The sequence below is a fragment of the Myxine glutinosa genome, chromosome 1 (assembly GCF_964187855.1).
Source record: "Myxine glutinosa chromosome 1, kmMyxGlut1.1, whole genome shotgun sequence".
NCBI lineage: Eukaryota > Metazoa > Chordata > Myxini > Myxiniformes > Myxinidae > Myxine > Myxine glutinosa.
In genome coordinates, this window is record NC_136261.1 from 225,727,957 (window position 1) to 225,747,765 (window position 19,809).

The following is a 19,809-nucleotide window of genomic DNA, read 5'->3' on the forward strand; positions in this document are numbered from 1 at the left end:
TATGGGAAAGGTCCTAAACTCACTACTGATGCCATATAATCACATTCTGGTGCAACGAAGAGTCATAATTAATGGAGACGAGGCCTTAACTGACATAGACTAAGAATAACTAGGAAGATGTCCGAAAGTTGTCTACGTGTGGTGCGGTGGACCTGGGCACGACATTTAATGGGGGAATAAGGGGAAGGTCGGCTCTACTGATTGTTATTTACATGCAATGGGACTAGGGAATGGGGGATTGGGGAAAGTTGGGGAGTATTGGAGAAAATAGGGGAATATTTACAAGCGGATATGGAGGCCAAATTCCATATTCGCAACATTGCACCCTTCTCTACCCTTGGGGCGTCCCGACCCGATAAATTTTTACCTACTTTAGTGTGGCACGCAATGTAGTTCCCTCTACTATTAACTCTACCCTGAGTGCGACAGTTTTACAGATATTCACAAATGAGTAAATATGTCCCCCTGCGACGTTGCACCCTTCTCCTCACAGAAACACACCCACAGGATAACCGAATCCGGAAAGAATTCTCAAACTACACATACAGCCGGTAGGGAGCATTATTTACAAGACTACGCTGCTATTTACACTACGATCCAGGACCTGTTTTTGGAGGAACACATGCAGATGTTATGCATAGAGAGAGCGCGCTTGCCAACATCGATACACCAACCCACGAGTGCTCTGTGGCCGACGGCCTTTAATAACGTGCAGAGCACCCTTCCCGAGCATCAAAAGCACCACCCCACCACCAATCGGTGCAGTCACCATTGTTCATTGGAATAAAAATAAATTCGACAACCCCTAACCCTGCAGGTGTCTCTTGCTCTTCTTGTGGTGCACTTGGTGTTAACTAAAAGTGGTTCACCTGTATGGCATAGGTGCCACGTTGACCCATAGGTCCATCCCCGGGTGGTGCTTGGCCGCAAACGAACTGCGGTCCATTGTGGGTGGCCACAAACATTGCGGTCCATATGGTGTACCGATCCAGGCAGCGAACAGCGAAAGTGCAGGCCCACAACTGCGCAGCCAGCACCTCTCTCTCCTCTCTCTCTACCCCAAAGCCAGATCCTCGGAGGTGGGAGACAAAAGAAGCAGACAAGTGAGTAAGGTGGTAAGGGCGCAAAAGTGCACGCAATGTAAGGTGATGCACACTGGGGGCACATGGGAACCAGGTGAGACAGGTACGTTCCTATCGTACGCCCCCCCCCCCCACCAGGTAACCTACATGGCCCCTCCCTTACCCCTTACTGTATCCACAAAACACAACACTACCCATAAACATCTACTTTACAAATCAACAAACATCCCTACTGTCTTCCCCGTTCCTCCCACATACCAAATTCGTCTTCTCTCCCTCCTAACCAATCAAATTTGCCATTTTCAACTCTCATCAAAATTTGCCATTACCAATTCATCATCAGTCCCTCCTAGGGAGGGAGAGATGGAATCACCCCAATGTCTCATCCACGTCGTGATGCGTCTCACAAATCCACACAGCGATTCATCTCCTGCAACAAAACAAAGAAAACACAGGTGTGGAGTCATCATCATCACCACAGGTAAGTGGCTGCGTATGGTGCGACAGGTTCTTCAATCCTAACTATTTCCTAAATGACTTTAACAACTTTACACTACCCGGGGTCTTCCTCCGGCCAAACCATTGGCCCTCTTACACTATGGGTTCTAAAAAACCAATTCCCATTGGCCAAACTGTGGTGCTTTTCAATTTGGGGTCTCACTCCCCCGATTCATCTCCCGGTGCCCTCGCACAATTTCTGGTCTGTGGCGTGTACCTCTCCCAGTGGGTCTACCCACCTGCACACCTCCACCACTGCAGTTGCCTCCGAGCTTACCTGCTCCTCACCCTAACCTAACTACCTGGGGAAGGCCCTCTGGCTCTCTCCCCACTCGGTGCCCTCTCTGGCACTGGGCTACCCGGGTCCGTCCTCCGGATCCTCGGGCCCCATCCACAACTCTACCGGCTCCCAGAGCCCACCTGCGGCCTCACCTGGCCGACATCCTCACAGTGGTGGAGTGCCCAACCATCTACACACACTAACAGGCTACACGCCCAGCCATTTCCACAACACTAATGCACCCATCCACAACACCATTCTGCAACCGCACCACAGATGCCAATATCCAACCACAATTTACCTGTACCCTCTACCTAACACTTACACTACCCGCCCCGGGTACTCGTGAAAGGGGTCCACTCTTCCCCCATCCACACCTTCGCACCATGCACACCACTCCGTACCACTTACTCCAACTCTCTCCACACACCTGTATTTGCACACCTGTGCTCTCACACCTGGTGCCACCTGCACCCTTCTCTCCCCAAGCGCATTCGCGCTGATCCACACACTCACTACTCATACACTGCTCCACACACCTGTCCAATTGCACACCTGTGCAATCACACCTGTCCAGTTGCACACCTGTGCAATCACACCTGTTCAGTTGCACACCTGTGCAATCACACCTGTTCAATTCTCACACACACAGCATCATCTCAGCTAACTACGCCCTTCTGAAACTTGCGCTTCCCAGTCGTCCCTTTAAACTATTGCGCTCCCACGTCATTATCATCCACACTAATCTACCTGCGTCCCTACTACAGGTATCAGTCACTAACTAAACTTAACGTCACCTAAGGTCATCTTCTCTAGATCCCTATCAATATAACCTAACCCACCCGGGCTAGTTTTCACTGCCATACACCCCATAAACTATTGCTCCTTTGCCCCCCCATGGGAAGGGTGGCAGGGATGCCATCCCACCACATCGGGGGTCTCTCACTACCAATTTTGCACATCAAATTTCAACAAATTAAAAATTTGCCAATCACTGCCCATCATCTGCCAATCACTACTGCCAATCCCTTGCCAATCATCAAATTTTGTTTTTCTCTAATTTTGGGTCCAAAACACTAACCTCATCACCCAGTCGACTCACTAATACCTCTCGGTGCGCCAATCCCTGTCCAAAGCCCGGCTTCGTAAAGCCAAGCAATGGATGCTGGTTGTTTTGTGCCAGCGGCTGAATGCGTCCGGCACTCGGTGCAGGGACGGGGGCTTACCCGGGCCGAGATCCCACGCATCACCTCGGCGCGGAGCCATCCAATGTCCCGATCTCGACCTGCCGGCACGTCTCAACAAAACGTGGTCGCCATAACGACCCTTCCTATCGGGCTGCCCGCTCCCCCCTAGTGGAGCACGGACACGGCCGTTCAAAGCGAGGCCCAGCACGCACCGAGGGCCCGATTCGGCTATAAGTCGTTCTCAACTCTACCCCATCTAACGTCGATGCTTCACCCGGACGCTTACACCCCGCAGCCCGTTCCTTGCTCACACATCCAGCCGTTTCCATGCTCCTCGTACCTTTCCTTACACACCCAGGTACACCCATTCCACTCACAGCCTTGGTCACACACCTGACCACCGAACACTTTGGCACACATTCGTTGCTCGCACACCTCACCAATACACCGCTTCGCGCCCCCTCCTCGGTCACCTCCTCTGTGACAATCACAGGTGTGCCCTCATTCGCACACCCAACCACGTGCCTCACCACCAACTCCAGCGTGCATTCCCACTCACGCTCTACCATTCCAGGTGTGCATCCTTCCATCCCAGGTGTACATCCTCGCTCACCTGTCACAACTAACTCACTCTCCTTGTCACTCTCACTACTTTCACCTCCATTCCTGACAGCGCACTCACCCTTACTCTTGACAGCGCACTCTTTCCCCATGCACCTGTCCGTCACACACCTTTCTCGCGCACACTCTCCCGTTACACCCTCTGTAACACTCACCACACCGCGCTTCCATGTGCTCCCTCGCACACACGCTACGACCGACTCATTCTCGCCAACACCCTCACTCCTTGGCACACACTTTTTCCTCACACACCCCAGAGTCGGACTTTCTCGCACACCTCCTCTTTCGCACACCAGACCTGTCACACACCTCACCAACGGCCTTTCACGAACACCCGGATCCAAACCAATCCCCAAGCTTTTTAAATCCCCTGGCGCATCATACGCACGACCATATTGGTCACCACTTACACCGGGTCCTCTTCCTCTTCGCTTCTCCTCCATCACCTGCGAATCCCTCATCCGGTTAATGAGCACATCATCACGATCCAAACACAGACTTTGGACCAATTCTTTTATCTCCTCTTTTATCTCTTTCTTATCCCCTCTCCGTCGCTTCTTAATTTCGCTCATCCCTTCTTCCACTTCTTCTAATTTGTGCTTCACCTCTTTTATTCCCCGGTACGTCTCCTCAAGCTCATCCTCTAAGGCTACCTTGACCGTTTCCAGGTGCGTCCTCACCTGCCGGTCCTTCGTCTCCATTACCTCTATCACCTCGTCCAACCTCGTTGTCAGTCCTTCACGTACCATCTGACATTCCCTCTTTGTCGCTATCAAGTCGTTTTTTATGTCGTTTTGTGTCGCTTTTAAACCTCCTAATACCGCAGTGTTCCTTTGAACCTGCTCCACTAACTCCGTTTGTCCCACCGTCAGCTGCTCCACCTCCTGCGTCAGGTCCTCTATGCCCCCTTGCAATTTTACAGTCCCCTTTCTCACCTCTTTCTCCATGCGCTCCTTACAGTGCCTCACCTCCTCGCGCACTCCTCCGACCTCCTCACTCACTCCTCTTCTGATCTCCTCTCCCATCACTTGCATCTCCTGCCCAGATGCCACCCTCATCTGCTCCATTTCCTCCCTGTGAGCATCCAGTTTGGTTTCTACCCCCATTCTGACCCCCTCTATCTGCTGCTCCATTTGTTTAACTTCCCTTTCCGCTTGGTCCCTCATGTCCCTCAATTTGCCTTCCATACTGTTTTCTAACCCCTCTAACCCATTTTTCACTCCCTCTATCTGATTCTCCTGGGCAGCCATTCTATTTTCTACCCCCTCTAACCCATGTTTCACCTCTTTTATCCCGTTGTCTAACCCCTCAAATTTCTTTTCTAATCCCTCACCGGTACCCCTCATTTGGCCCTCTAATCGCCCACTATCAACCCTCATTTGCTCACTCTGAGCATCCATCCGGTTCTCCAATCGCTCACTATTCTGGGCCATGAGCGCCTTTATTTGTTCCATAAATAGGCCCCAATCCATCGGCGGCGCTGCTACGGTCGCGGGCGCGGTGACCAGCGAGGCGCCATTTTGTGCGTTTGCTACCCCCGCTGTTTCGCTCTCCTCACGTGTCTCAATTTGGTCCTGGACCGACCCTGCTTCACTCTCCCCTACCGGACCCCAGCCGTCTTGATCCGCCATAGCGCGACTTTCAAAATTCGGGTTTTGTAAAACAAAACGAATTTCGGCCGCTCCAAATTTTGACCAAATTTTTTTTTTTTCCTCTATTCGTTTTTTTTTTTTTTCCAAAATTTGGTCGGGCCTCGAATCTCACTCCCAGACACCAATTGTTACAGTACTAACACAATTGGTGTCCAAAATTTGGGCTAAATAAATTTAGTCCCAGGTTCGAATCCAACTCCTGACAACCAATTGTTACTGACGTGGCTTGGATGTTATTTACCGAGCGGTTTTATGGTATGACCACGTCTGCACAAGTTACCCGATTGTGCCCGAACGTTGACTAGTCGCGCGATGCTGGCTCAATAAGAAAAAGAAGACACCCGGCTGGATTACAATAACACAATACGACACCAATGTTTCAATTCTCAAGACCTCCGGAGGAGATTATATTCGTACGGAAAGGTCAGATTACAGGGGCTAGAGGTATAATCACAGAAAGACAGGCACTTAGACACACTCTTATATTAACCCCGGACAGACGACAGACAAACGGGACAACGGCTGACTCACACGGGGGTTTGATGGCTAGGAAAGGCAGGATCGATGGCTCCAGGTCCTCCTGGGCTCGGGGCAGGGTACAGTACGGTCCGGTCCGGTCCAAAGATGCGGGGAGGTCTCGTCGCGCTGGGGGGTGGCGGTGGCTTCTCTCTCCAAGCTGAGGCGCATCTCTCTTCAGCCTCAAAGGTTACTCGTGACTCCAAGCTGGGGGCGCATCTGACGTCACGTCCGCTACGTGGCCGCGTATATCCGGCGGGGAGTGACACGCCCTCGGCTCGCTAGCGCCGCCCCAGATGGAATCGGTCCGCCCTTCTGATTGGGTGCGGGGGGTTACCAGGCTCCGCCCTTGAGGAGGAGCTGACAGCCAGCCCCTCCGTGGTAACCCCGTGGAGCGCGTGGTCAATGGCGCTAATCGAGCCGGTGTGAGGACGCATCCTCCCCCCCCGCGCCGCCGCGCCGCCCCCATCCCCTCCGTTGCTGCAGCCATAGTTGGTTGGGGAAGAAGATGGAAAGAGGTATGGGAAAGGTCCTAAACTCACTACTGATGCCATATAATCACATTCTGGTGCAACGAAGAGTCATAATTAATGGAGACGAGGCCTTAACTGACATAGACTAAGAATAACTAGGAAGATGTCCGAAAGTTGTCTACGTGTGGTGCGGTGGACCTGGGCACGACATTTAATGGGGGAATAAGGGGAAGGTCGGCTCTACTGATTGTTATTTACATGCAATGGGACTAGGGAATGGGGGATTGGGGAAAGTTGGGGAGTATTGGAGAAAATAGGGGAATATTTACAAGCGGATATGGAGGCCAAATTCCATATTCGCAACAATATATATATATATATATATATATATATATACTGTATATATATATATATATATATATATATATATATATATATATATATATATATATATATACATACATATACATACATATATATTGCTTCAAAATTCTTAGATCCAGATCTTCACCAAATTCTAAATCATTTCGTCCTTGTCACACACCCAACCTCTCCACAAAATTCCGTCCAAATCCAACCACAACTTTTTGAGATATCCTGCACACAAACAAACAGACGCGTGAAAACATAACCTCCCTCTATCGCAGACGACAGAGGTAATAATACAACAACAGGCATTTAAAGGCCATTTTCCCTGCTAGAGCGGGGGTTAGCCTTGCGGTCCCCATGACAATCTTCTCCATTTTGCCCTATTTTCTGCATCTCCCCTTGTTAACCCCCTTGCCCGCATTTCTTCTTCCACCATCTTTAGCCAAGTCTTTCTCGGTCTTCCCTGTCCTCTACTTCCTTCTACATTCATTTCCATCACTCTTCTCAACCAGTCACTTTCATCCTTACTCAACATATGACTAAACCAGCTCGACCTGTTCCTCTTCACAGCATCCATCACAGGCTCTATTCCCATCATCTTTAGCAATTTATCATTTGTCTTCCTCTCTCTCTCAACGATACTCCCCACATCCACTGAACCATTCGCATTTTCACCCTTTGTTGCTGCTCTACGTTCATTACCCATGTCTCGCTCCCATGAAAATAGTAGTATATAAAATAGTAAAATAGAAAATAGAACAGAGGTAATCTATCTATAATTCCAGTAATCTCTGTGTGTTTGTTTGTTTGTACGTTTGTACGTTTGTTTGTCTGTGACCGCTGTTTCTCGACAACCACGGGTCCGATATACTTTAAACTTGCCAGGTATATTGCTGGGGACCCGAGGATGTGCCTTTTCAAGGTTTTAAATTAATCGGACAAGTACTTACCGAGCTATGGCGATTTAGCCGTTCGCCGTTCGCTTTGGCGTTGCGAATGGACCAAACCATTGCATGTAAATAGAGGGGGGGGGGTTCTGTGGTCGTTGCGAATGGACCAAACCATTCATGTAAATAGAGGGGGGGGGGGGTTCTGTGGTCGTTACTGCCACGTGGTTTCAAAGTTTTTTTTTGTTGTTGTTGTTTGCACGCATGTTTTTTTGCACCCACGTACGGGCACGCCCTAGGATGTTTACACACACACACCCCTACACAATTTTTTTTTTTTTTTTTTTTTTGGCAAGGAACGGGCGGGCACCCACGTACGGGCACGTCCTAGCTTATATATAGTATGGGCATGCCCTAGTAATGAAAAATAATAAGTAAATAAAAATAATAGTAATAAAAAAAAAACAAAAAAAAAACATTAATAATACTGATTAATAATAATGTCAATAATAATAATAATAATAATAATAAATTTAAAAAAGAGGTCCGAGTGGGTTGCCGGTCATCCCTTAAGGATGTTCATACCTCTGCTGGTTTTGGGGTCCCCCCCCCCTTGGGAACCCTCCACCGATATGAAATCGAAGAATCCAAGACTGAGAGATCCTGTGGACCATCGAGTAGAAGGGCCGTATCGGGTTTCAGAGCAATCGCTTGGTAAACAAGCATTCTGTTTTGTTTTTTTTTTTTTGTTTTTTTTGTATACTGAATCGAGGCTCGTGAAAGAGCTAACATTTACTTCACAAACAATTCGACCAGACAAACAAAATACACAAAAAGAGGGAGCGGAAGACCAGAACAGGAGGAGGAGATGAGAGAAACCCATTCAGGGCCACACGTTGACGACGACTAGAGAGGAGGTCTGCCAGCCATGCGTGGAGATTTCCATGGATACCAAAGGAGGAGCGTTTGGTGAGCAGAGCGGGGTGCCAGACCGAATCGAAGGCACGTGATATGTCGAGGGAGACAGCTCTAATTTCCTGTTTGGCATTGAGGACCTCCATCCATTGTTGAGACAGCAGAAGCAGCATGTCCAGAGTAGAGTGACCTGGTCTGAAACCAAATTGATGATCAGAGATCAAGCCATTGGAGAAGAGGAAAGATTTCATATCTGAAGCAATGATGGATTCCATGACCTTGCTGATAATTGGGAGAAGGCTGATTGGTCTGTAGTTGCTGGGATCTGTTTTTGCACCTTTTTTGTGCAAAGCGGTGATGTTGGCAGATTTCCAAGCAGATGGAAGATGACCTTGAGCAAAAGAGAGGGTGAAGAGAACAGAGAGAGGGAGTGAAAGAGCGGAAGAACATGATTTTAGGACCCGTGGGCTGATGCCGTCAGGTCCAGTTGCAGAATCAGAGTCGAGGGTTGACAGACGCTTTTCCACCTTGTCAGGAGGAAAGGACACAGAGTCCAGGAGCAGCTGGGTACGACTGGGTACGGTGGGTACAGAGAGGGATGGGTTTGGGACACAAGATTTAGAGGCAAACACAGAGTTGAGGCATTCGGCTTTTTCACGTGCGGAGTCAGCCGTGTGGCCATTTAAGGTGAGGGAGGGGATGGAGGGGGAACAAACACCAGAAACAGATTTTACCAGACGCCACCAGGATTTGGAAGAGGGAGACAGATAAGAGAGTTCGGTCCTGAGGACGGAGAGATATTGTTTCCTGGCTCTCCTGAGGGTGGACACACACTTGTTTCGGGCTTTGTGAAAGGAAATGAGATTTCCTTCCGTTGGATTTGCTTTCCAGGAGACGAAAGCAAGTTGTTTCTGGGCAATAGCCTCACCACAAGATTCCGTGTACCATGGACGGGAGGAAGGGTATGACAACTGAAGACGAGAAGGGATAAAACTGTGCATGAGAGAGAGCAATTTACTTTGGAAGAATTCCCAGGATGAGTTGATGTCAGAGGCAGTAGAGATGGGAGACCAGTCCAGATGATTGATGGCTGCTTGAAGACTGTGCCAGTTGGCCTGAGTGAAATGCCAGACTCGTCGACGCTGAGGAGGCTCTCTGAAAATGGTCAGAGAGATGTCCACTTTAACAAGCACATGATCAGAAGAGCCGATTGGAGCAGAAGAAGAGCAGCAGACATTTTCAGGGAAGTTAGTCATAACCAAGTCCAGAAGAGAAGATTCTCCGTTGAATGAGATCCGGGTTGGGAAATTGACAGATTGTGTCAGTCCCAGTGAGTCACAGAAGTCCTTTGCTGAAGAGCCATGGCTGGTGAGAGAGGTACCCACCCCCAGCCAACTGGCATGGTGACAGTTGAAATCACCACATATGAGGAAGAGAGAGTTGGGATGGGTAGATAGAAGTTGGTCCATATTATCAGACAGCGAGATGTAGATGGAGTCATCACTGTTTGGTGGACGGTACAACACGCATATGAACAAAAGGTGGGAGCGAAGGGGAAGCCGTAGCCAAAGGTATTCCTGGGGGTGAGGTGGAGAGAGGGCAGTGCAGGGCGAGTGAGGAAGAGAGTTTTTTATAAAGATAGCAACCCCACCTCCAGAACGAGGCTCAGGTCTATCATACCGGAGGAGGGAGTAACCTGGGAGAGATACCAAGGAATCAGAGACATCATGAAGGAGGAAGGTTTCTGTTAAGCAGATCACGTCTGGTTTGTCAGAAGCAACCTGTATGGAGAGATCAGTTAAGTTTGAGCGAAGGCCCCGGATGTTTGAGGTCCATATTGTTAAGGAAGAGGCAGGGGGAGCATCGGATACAGAACAGGGGGGGGGAGCGGTAGGGCAGGATGTAGAAGAGGAGGAAGAGGTAGGGAGAGCTGTTGCAGGTGTGTCAGAGATTACAGAATAGCTTGGAGAAAGGGAAGAATGGGGCAGACAAAAGGTTTGATGGTGTTTGGGTGAGGCGCAGTGAGGTGTTACTTGAGGAGGGGGAAGAGTGAGGCAGAAGGTTGAGGAAGATGAAGGTGAAAGTTGGAAGGGGGAAGAAGCGGGGAGGACGCTTTGAGGAGGAGGGGTGAGAGGGGAGTCTAGGAGGGGAGGAGTGAGGGAGAGTCTCGGAGGGGAGGGGTGTGGGGGGAGTTTAGGAGGGAAGGGGCAGGGGGGGAGATTTGAAAGGGATGGGTGTTTGGGAAGATTTGGGGGGAGGGGGGCAAGGGGGAAGATTTGACAGAGATGGGTGATGGGGAAGATTTGGAGGGGAGGGGTGAGATTGGATTTTGAAAAGTGTACGATTTATGGGAAACGAACATTTATTGCAAAATGAGTTTCTTGAGACATTCGAGTCAAAAATACGTTTGAGGACGCTGAAGGATGGGTGGAGTTCTGGAGAGTTTAGGGAATGAATGAAAGATGCACTGCAAGAGATGGAATTTTTTTTTTGAATGAATAGAATTGGTGAGCAAGTCGAAAGCATCCTTTTATAGAAGAAGTAGAAAAAAGTGTTATAGAATATGACATAATAATAAAGTTCTTCAGGAGACAGATGAAACATGTATTAACAACTTGATCACGTGATCTCGAACAACGTGGTCGAAGAACTAAATAACAAATAACGAAGAACGAAAGAGCAAAAGAACGAAGAACGAAAGAACAAATAAGAACGTACAAGCGGATAAGAACAGGGAAAGGAAAAAAATTTTTGGTTTTTTTTTTGAGATTTTAAAACAAGGGAGTATGGGTGAAAAGACCGTGAAAAACAGAGACCGACAGTAGTTGCAGCGCGATCGAAGAACCGCTGAGACAAAAAACAAAAGCCTCAAGCCAAGGTCTGAGGACACGGTAGCCTACTACTACTAGCACTACACTAGGCCTCAGAATACACGATACGAAAAAACCGACGATTCTGTACACAGGTATGAAAAACCAACACCGAGAAACCTATTAAAGTCACCCCAATAGGTACATACACCGAAAGAAAGATAAAGATACGCCAAAAACACAAATGTGAAAGATCACTTAGCTTCGAAAGCGTGAGCGCATGGAACAGCTTCGAAAGGACGTGACCTCGCCGTGATCTCGCGAGAGCACCGAGTATTGCGCTGCAATGCATGTCCCCTACCGGCATTGGGTAGCACTGTCATAGAAGACAGTATTATGACTTACCGCACTCCAAATTATAGTCCGGAAAACTGTTGGGGAAATTCCCAAAGTTCAAAGTGCCATAACTTTGTCAAAAATGATTGAAACGTCGTGAAGTTGGAACTTGATCTGTAACTTGTCATGACGAAACCATGTACCAAGTTTGAAATCATTAGCATTAAGAGTTTAGAAAAAAAGTCTGGAAAGCTGTTGTTTGCGTGACGGACTGACGGACTGACGGCGTGCAAACCTATAGTCCCCTCTGGTGTACACCGGTAGGGGACTAATAAAGAGGAAGAACAGCTTTCACTCTTAGCTGGGTCCACCACCATGTGTAGCTCTTCCTCAGCCTCGATTGCAGAGAAACAAATGTCTGGCCAACTTGGATAGCACTCGAATATAAGACCCATCGCTTCGCTGATGGAAATACCAATCTTTGATGCGATTATGGGGGAAGAAAAAATAATGATTCCTGGGAGATCCTGCTCTCCGTGCAGGGATAACCAATGTTACGTGTTGGCATTTGCAATTTTGACACGCATGTCCATGTACCCATTATAAAAATAAAAAAAATAAAAAAATTGGATCACAAACACTCCCGGGAGTTACCCGAATCCACAGTAGTTGGATTTATTGAAATCCGTTAATCCGTTCTCAAGTTATAACGCGACAAACAGACAGACACGGCTCCTTTTATAATATAGATTTCCCATTTGGTAGATGTCATCTACATCTACATAATAAGCTGTGATGTCTGGCTCGGGAATTCCTCCAAGAGTGTCACAATCTCTACGATGATGGTGGCAACAAATATAGCTGGACCAAGGGGATCTCCCTGATGTATCCCCACACTCTTTCCAAGGCACCAATGAGACACTGTTCTTCCCAGTCCTTGGAATTACATCGTCCTTAACATAGTAAAATGGACATGGCGAGCCATATCTGGAATATCCAAGTCAAGTTTTGCAGCGTCTCTCCCGGAAAAATAGCTTTGAAAGCATTTCCTGCATCCATTTTGACTGGCACATTATCTGGACAATTTTAAAGGTGGCCACTCATTCAGACCAGACATCTCCTATCTCCCTGTCAACTCAAAACTGGAAAAGAGAGAAGTTATTGTTAACATTATGAACACGGACCGCCAAACACAGGACTAATTAATGGTTGTGGGCAGGGGTGTCGAGAGGGGGTGGGTAGGGGTGGGTCGCTGTCTCGGGGCCGAGCTTCTCCTGTAATTTTTTTTAAACAGTCCAGTGAAACCCCTCGTCGGCTCATCCTCATTTCCTCATCCTTACATTTAAACACAGAAGCTGATTTTGCTTTCTTGCTGGAAACGAAACATTTACCGCTGTTAATGGTACAGTTCAAACTTTACAGAAAATGGTTATTGACCAAAAATGTGCGTTACAAAGAAATAGAAATGGGTTTGTATCCTCTTTGTACAAAAAATGTTAACCATCTTCTCACGTATTTTTTTCCCAATCTTATGGAGAAATGTTGTTCAATAGTCGAGGGTGCGAAATGATTCGATCGGTCCAAACGTCCTACTATCTCCTTTATTTTCGATCATTCGGCCAAATAAAAGTGACCATTTGTTTTTTTAAAGTTTTTTTGTTTTTCATAAAACAAAGTTCCTTAAAATGTTATAAAAGAGAGAAAGGGTGGCGGTGGGGGCCCCGGTTGTTTGCCTCGGGGCCCGTGCTGGCTCTCGACGCTCCTGGTTGTGGGATACTTATGGACTCGAGGATGTACGGTCCAGTGCATAGATTCACTCTAACGTCTTGTTCCCTCCGGCTTACAAGCACGACACTCCATCTATTGGTTCACGAGTTATCAAACAGAGTGACCACTATATTCGTCATGGGTGTGTCTGTCTGTCCGCAGCATAACTACCCGATGATATCATCCGGTCTTGATGAAACTTGGGTGGGAGGTTGATATCATGATCTAGTTGTGTCCTGCCTAGAGTGGGCGTATTGCGCCCATTGTGGGCGGAGCCACGCCCGAAAAAGATGTCTTTTTAGGGGGTAATCGAGTTCAAGCTACATCTTCTCCGAGGGGTTTGGTGGAATCTGACAGGGGTTTCAGTATTTGGTTAGGCCAATGTCATGTGTCTAGTCCCACGGAGCTCGATTTTTCATTTTCGTCCCAAGGTCAAGGTCACAAGGTCACGAAATTTAGAAAAGTCAATTTTTGATGGTTTTATTACATTGTTCGCTTCCTGATGGGGTGAAATGTCGTACATGATCTTATATTATCACATACATCATGAAATACAAGTTTTCCAACAAATTTCAGAATCTTCGACCTTTGAAGGTCACAAAGGTTAAATTTTCAAAGTTGTCGGAATCGAACCGAATTTTCGGTATTGTGTAGCTAACTAACCTCATAACTGATTATACATTATTTTCTATCTCATTTCAAGGTCAGTAACCTTCGTTTTGACATTTAAAGGTCACGAAGGTGAAATTTTCAAAGTTGTTGGAATCAAACCAAATTTTCGGTATTGTGTAGCTAACTAACCTCATAACTGATTATACATTATTTTATATCTCATTTCTAGGTCAGTAACCTTAATTTTGACATTTCAAGGTCACAAAGGTCAAATTTTCAAAGTTGTCGGAATCAAACCAAATGTTTGGTATTGTGTAGCTAACTAACCTCATAACTGATTATACATTATTTTCTATCTCATTTCAAGGTCAGTAACCTTCGTTTTGACATTTCAAGGTCACAAAGGTCAAATTTTCAAAGTTGTCGGAATCTAACCGAATTTTCGGTATTGTGTAGCTAACTAACCTCATAACTGATTATACATTATTTTCTATCTCATTTCAAGGTCAGTAACCTTCGTTTTGACATTTCAAGGTCACAAATGTCAAATTTTCAAAGTTGTCGGAATCTAACCGAATTTTCGGTATTGTGTAGCTAACTAACCTCATAACTGATTATACATTATTTTCTATCTCATTTCAAGGTCAGTAACCTTCGTTTTGACATTTCAAGGTCACAAAGGTCAAATTTTCAAAGTTGTCGGAATCTAACCGAATTTTCGGTATTGTGTAGCTAACTAACCTCATAACTGATTATACCTTATTTTCTATCTTATTTCAAGGTCAGTAACCTTCGTTTTGACATTTCAAGGTCACAAAGGTCAAATTTTCAAAGTTGTCGGAATCAAACCAAATTTTCGGTATTGTGTAGCTAACTAACCTCATAACTGATTATACATTATTTTCTATCTCATTTCAAGGTCAGTAACCTTCGTTTTGACATTTCAAGGTCACAAAGGTCAAATTTTCAAAGTTGTCGGAATAAAACCAAATGTTTGGTATTGTGTAGCTAACTAACCTCATAACTGATTATACATTATTTTCTATCTCATTTCAAGGTCAGTAACCTTCGTTTTGACATTTCAAGGTCACAAAGGTCAAATTTTCAAAGTTGTCGGAATCAAACCAAATGTTTGGTATTGTGTAGCTAACTAACCTCATAACTGATTATACATTATTTTCTATCTCATTTCAAGGTCAGTAACCTTCGTTTTGACATTTCAAGGTCACAAAGGTCAAATTTTCAAAGTTGTCGGAATCTAACCGAATTTTCGGTATTGTGTAGCTAACTAACCTCATAACTGATTATACATTATTTTCTATCTCATTTCAAGGTCAGTAACCTTCGTTTTGAAATTTCAAGGTCACAAATGTCAAATTTTCAAAGTTGTCGGAATCTAACCGAATTTTCGGTATTGTGTAGCTAACTAACCTCATAACTGATTATACATTATTTTCTATCTCATTTCAAGGTCAGTAACCTTCGTTTTGACATTTCAAGGTCACAAAGGTCAAATTTTCAAAGTTGTCGGAATCTAACCGAATTTTCTGTATTGTGTAGCTAACTAACCTCATAACTGATTATACCTTATTTTCTATCTTATTTCAAGGTCAGTAACCTTCGTTTTGACATTTCAAGGTCACAAAGGTCAAATTTTCAAAGTTGTCGGAATCAAACCAAATTTTCGGTATTGTGTAGCTAACTAACCTCATAACTGATTATACATTATTTTCTATCTCATTTCAAGGTCAGTAACCTTCGTTTTGACATTTCAAGGTCACAAAGGTCAAATTTTCAAAGTTGTCGGAATCAAACCAAATGTTTGGTATTGTGTAGCTAACTAACCTCATAACTGATTATACATTATTTTCTATCTCATTTCAAGGTCAGTAACCTTCGTTTTGACATTTCAAGGTCACAAAGGTCAAATTTTCAAAGTTGTCGGAATCTAACCGAATTTTCGGTATTGTGTAGCTAACTAACCTCATAACTGATTATACATTATTTTCTATCTCATTTCAAGGTCAGTAACCTTCGTTTTGACATTTCAAGGTCACAAATGTCAAATTTTCAAAGTTGTCGGAATCTAACCGAATTTTCGGTATTGTGTAGCTAACTAACCTCATAACTGATTATACATTATTTTCTATCTTATTTCAAGGTCAGTAACCTTCGTTTTGACATTTCAAGGTCACAAAGGTCAAATTTTCAAAGTTGTCGGAATCAAACCAAATTTTCGGTATTGTGTAGCTAACTAACCTCATAACTGATTATACATTATTTTCTATCTCATTTCAAGGTCAGTAACCTTCGTTTTGACATTTCAAGGTCACAAAGGTCAAATTTTCAAAGTTGTCGGAATCAAACCAAATGTTTGGTATTGTGTAGCTAACTAACCTCATAACTGATTATACATTATTTTCTATCTCATTTCAAGGTCAGTATCCTTCGTTTTGACATTTCAAGGTCACAAAGGTCAAATTTTCAAAGTTGTCGGAATCTAACCGAATTTTCGGTATTGTGTAGCTAACTAACCTCATAACTGATTATACATTATTTTCTATCTCATTTCAAGGTCAGTAACCTTCGTTTTGACATTTCAAGGTCACAAATGTCAAATTTTCAAAGTTGTCGGAATCTAACCGAATTTTCGGTATTGTGTAGCTAACTAACCTCATAACTGATTAGTGATTATACATTATTTTCTATCTCATTTCAAGGTCAGTAACCTTCGTTTTGACATTTCAAGGTCACAAAGGTCAAATTTTCAAAGTTGTCAGAATGGAACCGAATTTTCGGTATTGTGTAGCTAACTAACCTCATAACTGATTATACATTATTTTCTATCTCATTTCAAGGTCAGTAACCTTCGTTTTGACATTTCAAGGTCACAAAGGTCAAATTTTCAAAGTTGTCGGAATCTAACCGAATTTTCGGTATTGTGTAGCTAACTAACCTTATAACTGATTAGTGATTATACATTATTTTCTATCTCATTTCAAGGTCAGTAACCTTCGTTTTGACATTTCAAGGTCACAAAGGTCAAATTTTCAAAGTTGTCAGAATGGAACCGAATTTTCGGTATTGTGTAGCTAACTAATCTCATAACAGATAATATATTCCTATTTATATATTTTCAATGTCTGTTTTGACCTTTGTCATTGAATACTGCTCGCTTGTGAACCATCGTTGTCTCCTGACTTGTCGTTACTTTACAATCATTACAGAAAATTATTGGACCGTACATGTTTGTTTGTTTGTTTGTCACACTACTCTTCCTACAGTTCCGGTCCTTTTACATCTCGACTTTCTACATAGAATCAGCACGACCCTAAATTGTGTACAAGGGAGTTTTTATCTTTGCTGGTGGTTTTGGTGGAGGGGGACACAATTCTTTATGTGAATGTGTATCGTGTAGCGCCGCCTCCAGGTTGAAGAAGGTATTACAAGTCCCCACCTTTTACACAGTCCATCGTGTTCGTCCCCCACATTTTCTAGTACAGTGAGATGTTTTTAATTACGCAGCCATTATCAATATTCGCTTAAAAAAAAAAATCTAGTACTGAACTTAAAAAAAAAAAAACTTTTTATGTAGAAGTTGGACACACCTGGTATGCTCAAAAACCTTTTGATAACCTCCAAAACACTTGTTGCTGGAAACCTCCGTTAGTGCCATGGTGGCTCCTGCAACGACAAACCATCACATTGTCGGGATGTACAAATAAACACGAAGCCCAGCACGAAGCAAGGCCCAAACTTCAACTCAAACCTGCGATTCTCATAAACTTGGGAATCTCAAAAATCGCAATTAAACCGCGAACAGCAAAGGTCGCGACTTGTGCGAGAATCATGGCAGCGAACTCGGCTTACCTACTTCACCGTTGTTTTTATATCGCCCAACTGGTGCAGGTTCTCACGTTTCTGCGCCTCTTCCTCCTCTATTTTGGCTGTTGGTGTTGTTGTTGTTGTTGCACTTTTTATTTTGTAATTCTGAGACGATAGAAGTGTTACTCTTAGTCGACGAAACATTACTTCAAAATGTCGAATTCAATTTCCCACAGGGCCGTGTAATTTATTCGGTACGAACAAGAGCGATGGTGAGGAGAGGAGGGACAGAGGGGAGGAGGCGCAGGAAGAGGTAGGTGGAGCAGAGGGGAGGAGGAGCAGAGGGTGAGAGGGGCGGAGCGGCAGAGGCGGAGAGGGGAGGCGGGGCAGAGGAAGGTGGAACCGAGGGGAGGAGGAGCAGAGGGTGAGGGGAGGAGGTGCAGAGGATGAGGTGAGGAGGTGCAGAGGGTGAGAGGGGAGGAGGTGCAGAGGGTGAGAGGGGAGGAGGTGCAGAGGGTGAGAGGGGAGGAGGGGCAGAGGAAAGGTGGAACAGAGGGGAGGAGGAGCAGAGGGTGAGGGGAGGAGGTGCAGAGGATGAGGTGAGGAGGTGCAGAGGGTGAGAGGGGAGGAGGTGCAGAGGGTGAGAGGGGAGGAGGTGCAGAGGGTGAGGGGAGGAGGTGCAGAGGATGAGGTGAGGAGGTGCAGAGGGTGAGAGGGGAGGAGGTGCAGAGGGTGAGAGGGGAGGAGGAGCAGAGGGTGAGAGGGGAGGAGGGGCAGAGGAAAAGTGGAACAGAGGGGAGGAGGAGCAGAGGGTGAGGGGAGGAGGTGCAGAGGATGAGGTGAGGAGGTGCAGAGGGTGAGAGGGGAGGAGGTGCAGAGGGTGAGAGGGGAGGAGGTGCAGAGGGTGAGAGGGGAGGAGGTGCAGAGGGTGAGAGGGGAGGAGGTGCAGAGGGTGAGAGGGGAGGATCAGCAGAGGGTGAGAGGGGAGGATCAGCAGAGGATGAGAGGGGAGGATCAGCAGAGGGTGAGAGGGGAGGAGGAGCAGTGGGTGAGAGGGGAGGAGGGGCAGAGGAAAGGTGGAACAGAGGGGAGGAGGAGCGGCAGAGGGTGAGAGGGGAGGGGCGGCAGAGGGTGAGAGGGGAGGAGGAGCAGAGGGTGAGAGGGGAGGAGGGGCAGAGGAAAGGTGGAACAGAGGGTGAGAGGGGAGGAGATGCAGAGGAAAGGTGGAACAGAGGGGAGGAGGAGCAGAGGGTGAGAGGGGAGGAGAAGCATAGGGTGAGAGGGGAGGAAGTGCAGAGGAAAGGTGGAACAGAGGAAAGGTGGAACAGAGGGGAGGAGCAGAGGGTGAGAGGGGAGGAGGGGCAGAGGGTGAGAGGGGAGGAGGGCAGAGGAAAGGTGGAACAGAGGGGAGGAGGGGCAGAGGGTGAGAGGAGAGGAGGGCAGAGGAAAGGTGGAACAGAGGAAAGATGGAACAGAGGGGAGGAGGAGCAGAGGGTGAGAGGGGGGAGGTGCAGAGGAAAGGTGGAGCACGGGAGGAGGAGCAGAGGGTGAGAGGAGAGGAGGGGCAGAGGAAAGGTGGAACAGAGGGGAGGAGAAGCAGAGGGTGAGAGGGGAGGAGGGGCAGAGGAAAAGTGGAATAGAGGAGAGGAGGGGCAGAGGAAAGGTGGAACAGAGGGGAGGAGGAACAGAGGGGAGGAGGAGCAGAGGGTGAGAGGGGAGGAGGAGCAGAGGGTGAGAGGGGAGGAGGGGCAGAGGAAAGGTCGAACAGAGGAAAGGTGGAACAGAGGGGTGGAGGAGCAGAGGAGCTGAGGGTGGAGGAGGGGCAGAGGAAAGGTGGAGGAGGAGGAAGAGGGAAGGTTTTCTTTTCAAGAAATCTGGTTTTTTTTATTTGGAAAATTTATTTTCCCGACCTCCGTGCAGCAGGAGACCAGGTTTTGCAATCACGTGTGTGTCTGTGCGTGCGTGCGTGCGTCTGTCCG

The 19,809-nt window shown here is 46.5% G+C and overlaps 1 protein-coding gene across 2 annotated transcripts in view; it reads right to left on the reverse strand.

The window, feature by feature from the left end:
• The window catches only part of LOC137412669 (S-formylglutathione hydrolase-like), a 37,907-nt gene extending 19,781 nt beyond the window's left edge, over positions 1-18,126 (reverse strand). Inside the window, exons 1-2 of one of the 2 annotated variants that reach the window (XM_078784457.1) lie at positions 17,880-17,953; positions 17,614-17,689 (exon numbers count right to left, since the gene is read on the reverse strand). In XM_078784457.1, coding sequence (XP_078640583.1) covers positions 17,614-17,681 — 68 coding nt within the window. In that variant the 5' untranslated portion in view covers positions 17,682-17,689; positions 17,880-17,953. Of the gene's footprint in view, positions 1-17,613; positions 17,690-17,875 lie in introns of both variants that reach the window. The other variant, XM_078784450.1, reaches the window with a different exon arrangement.
• Positions 18,127-19,809: the final 1,683 nt, after the last annotated feature.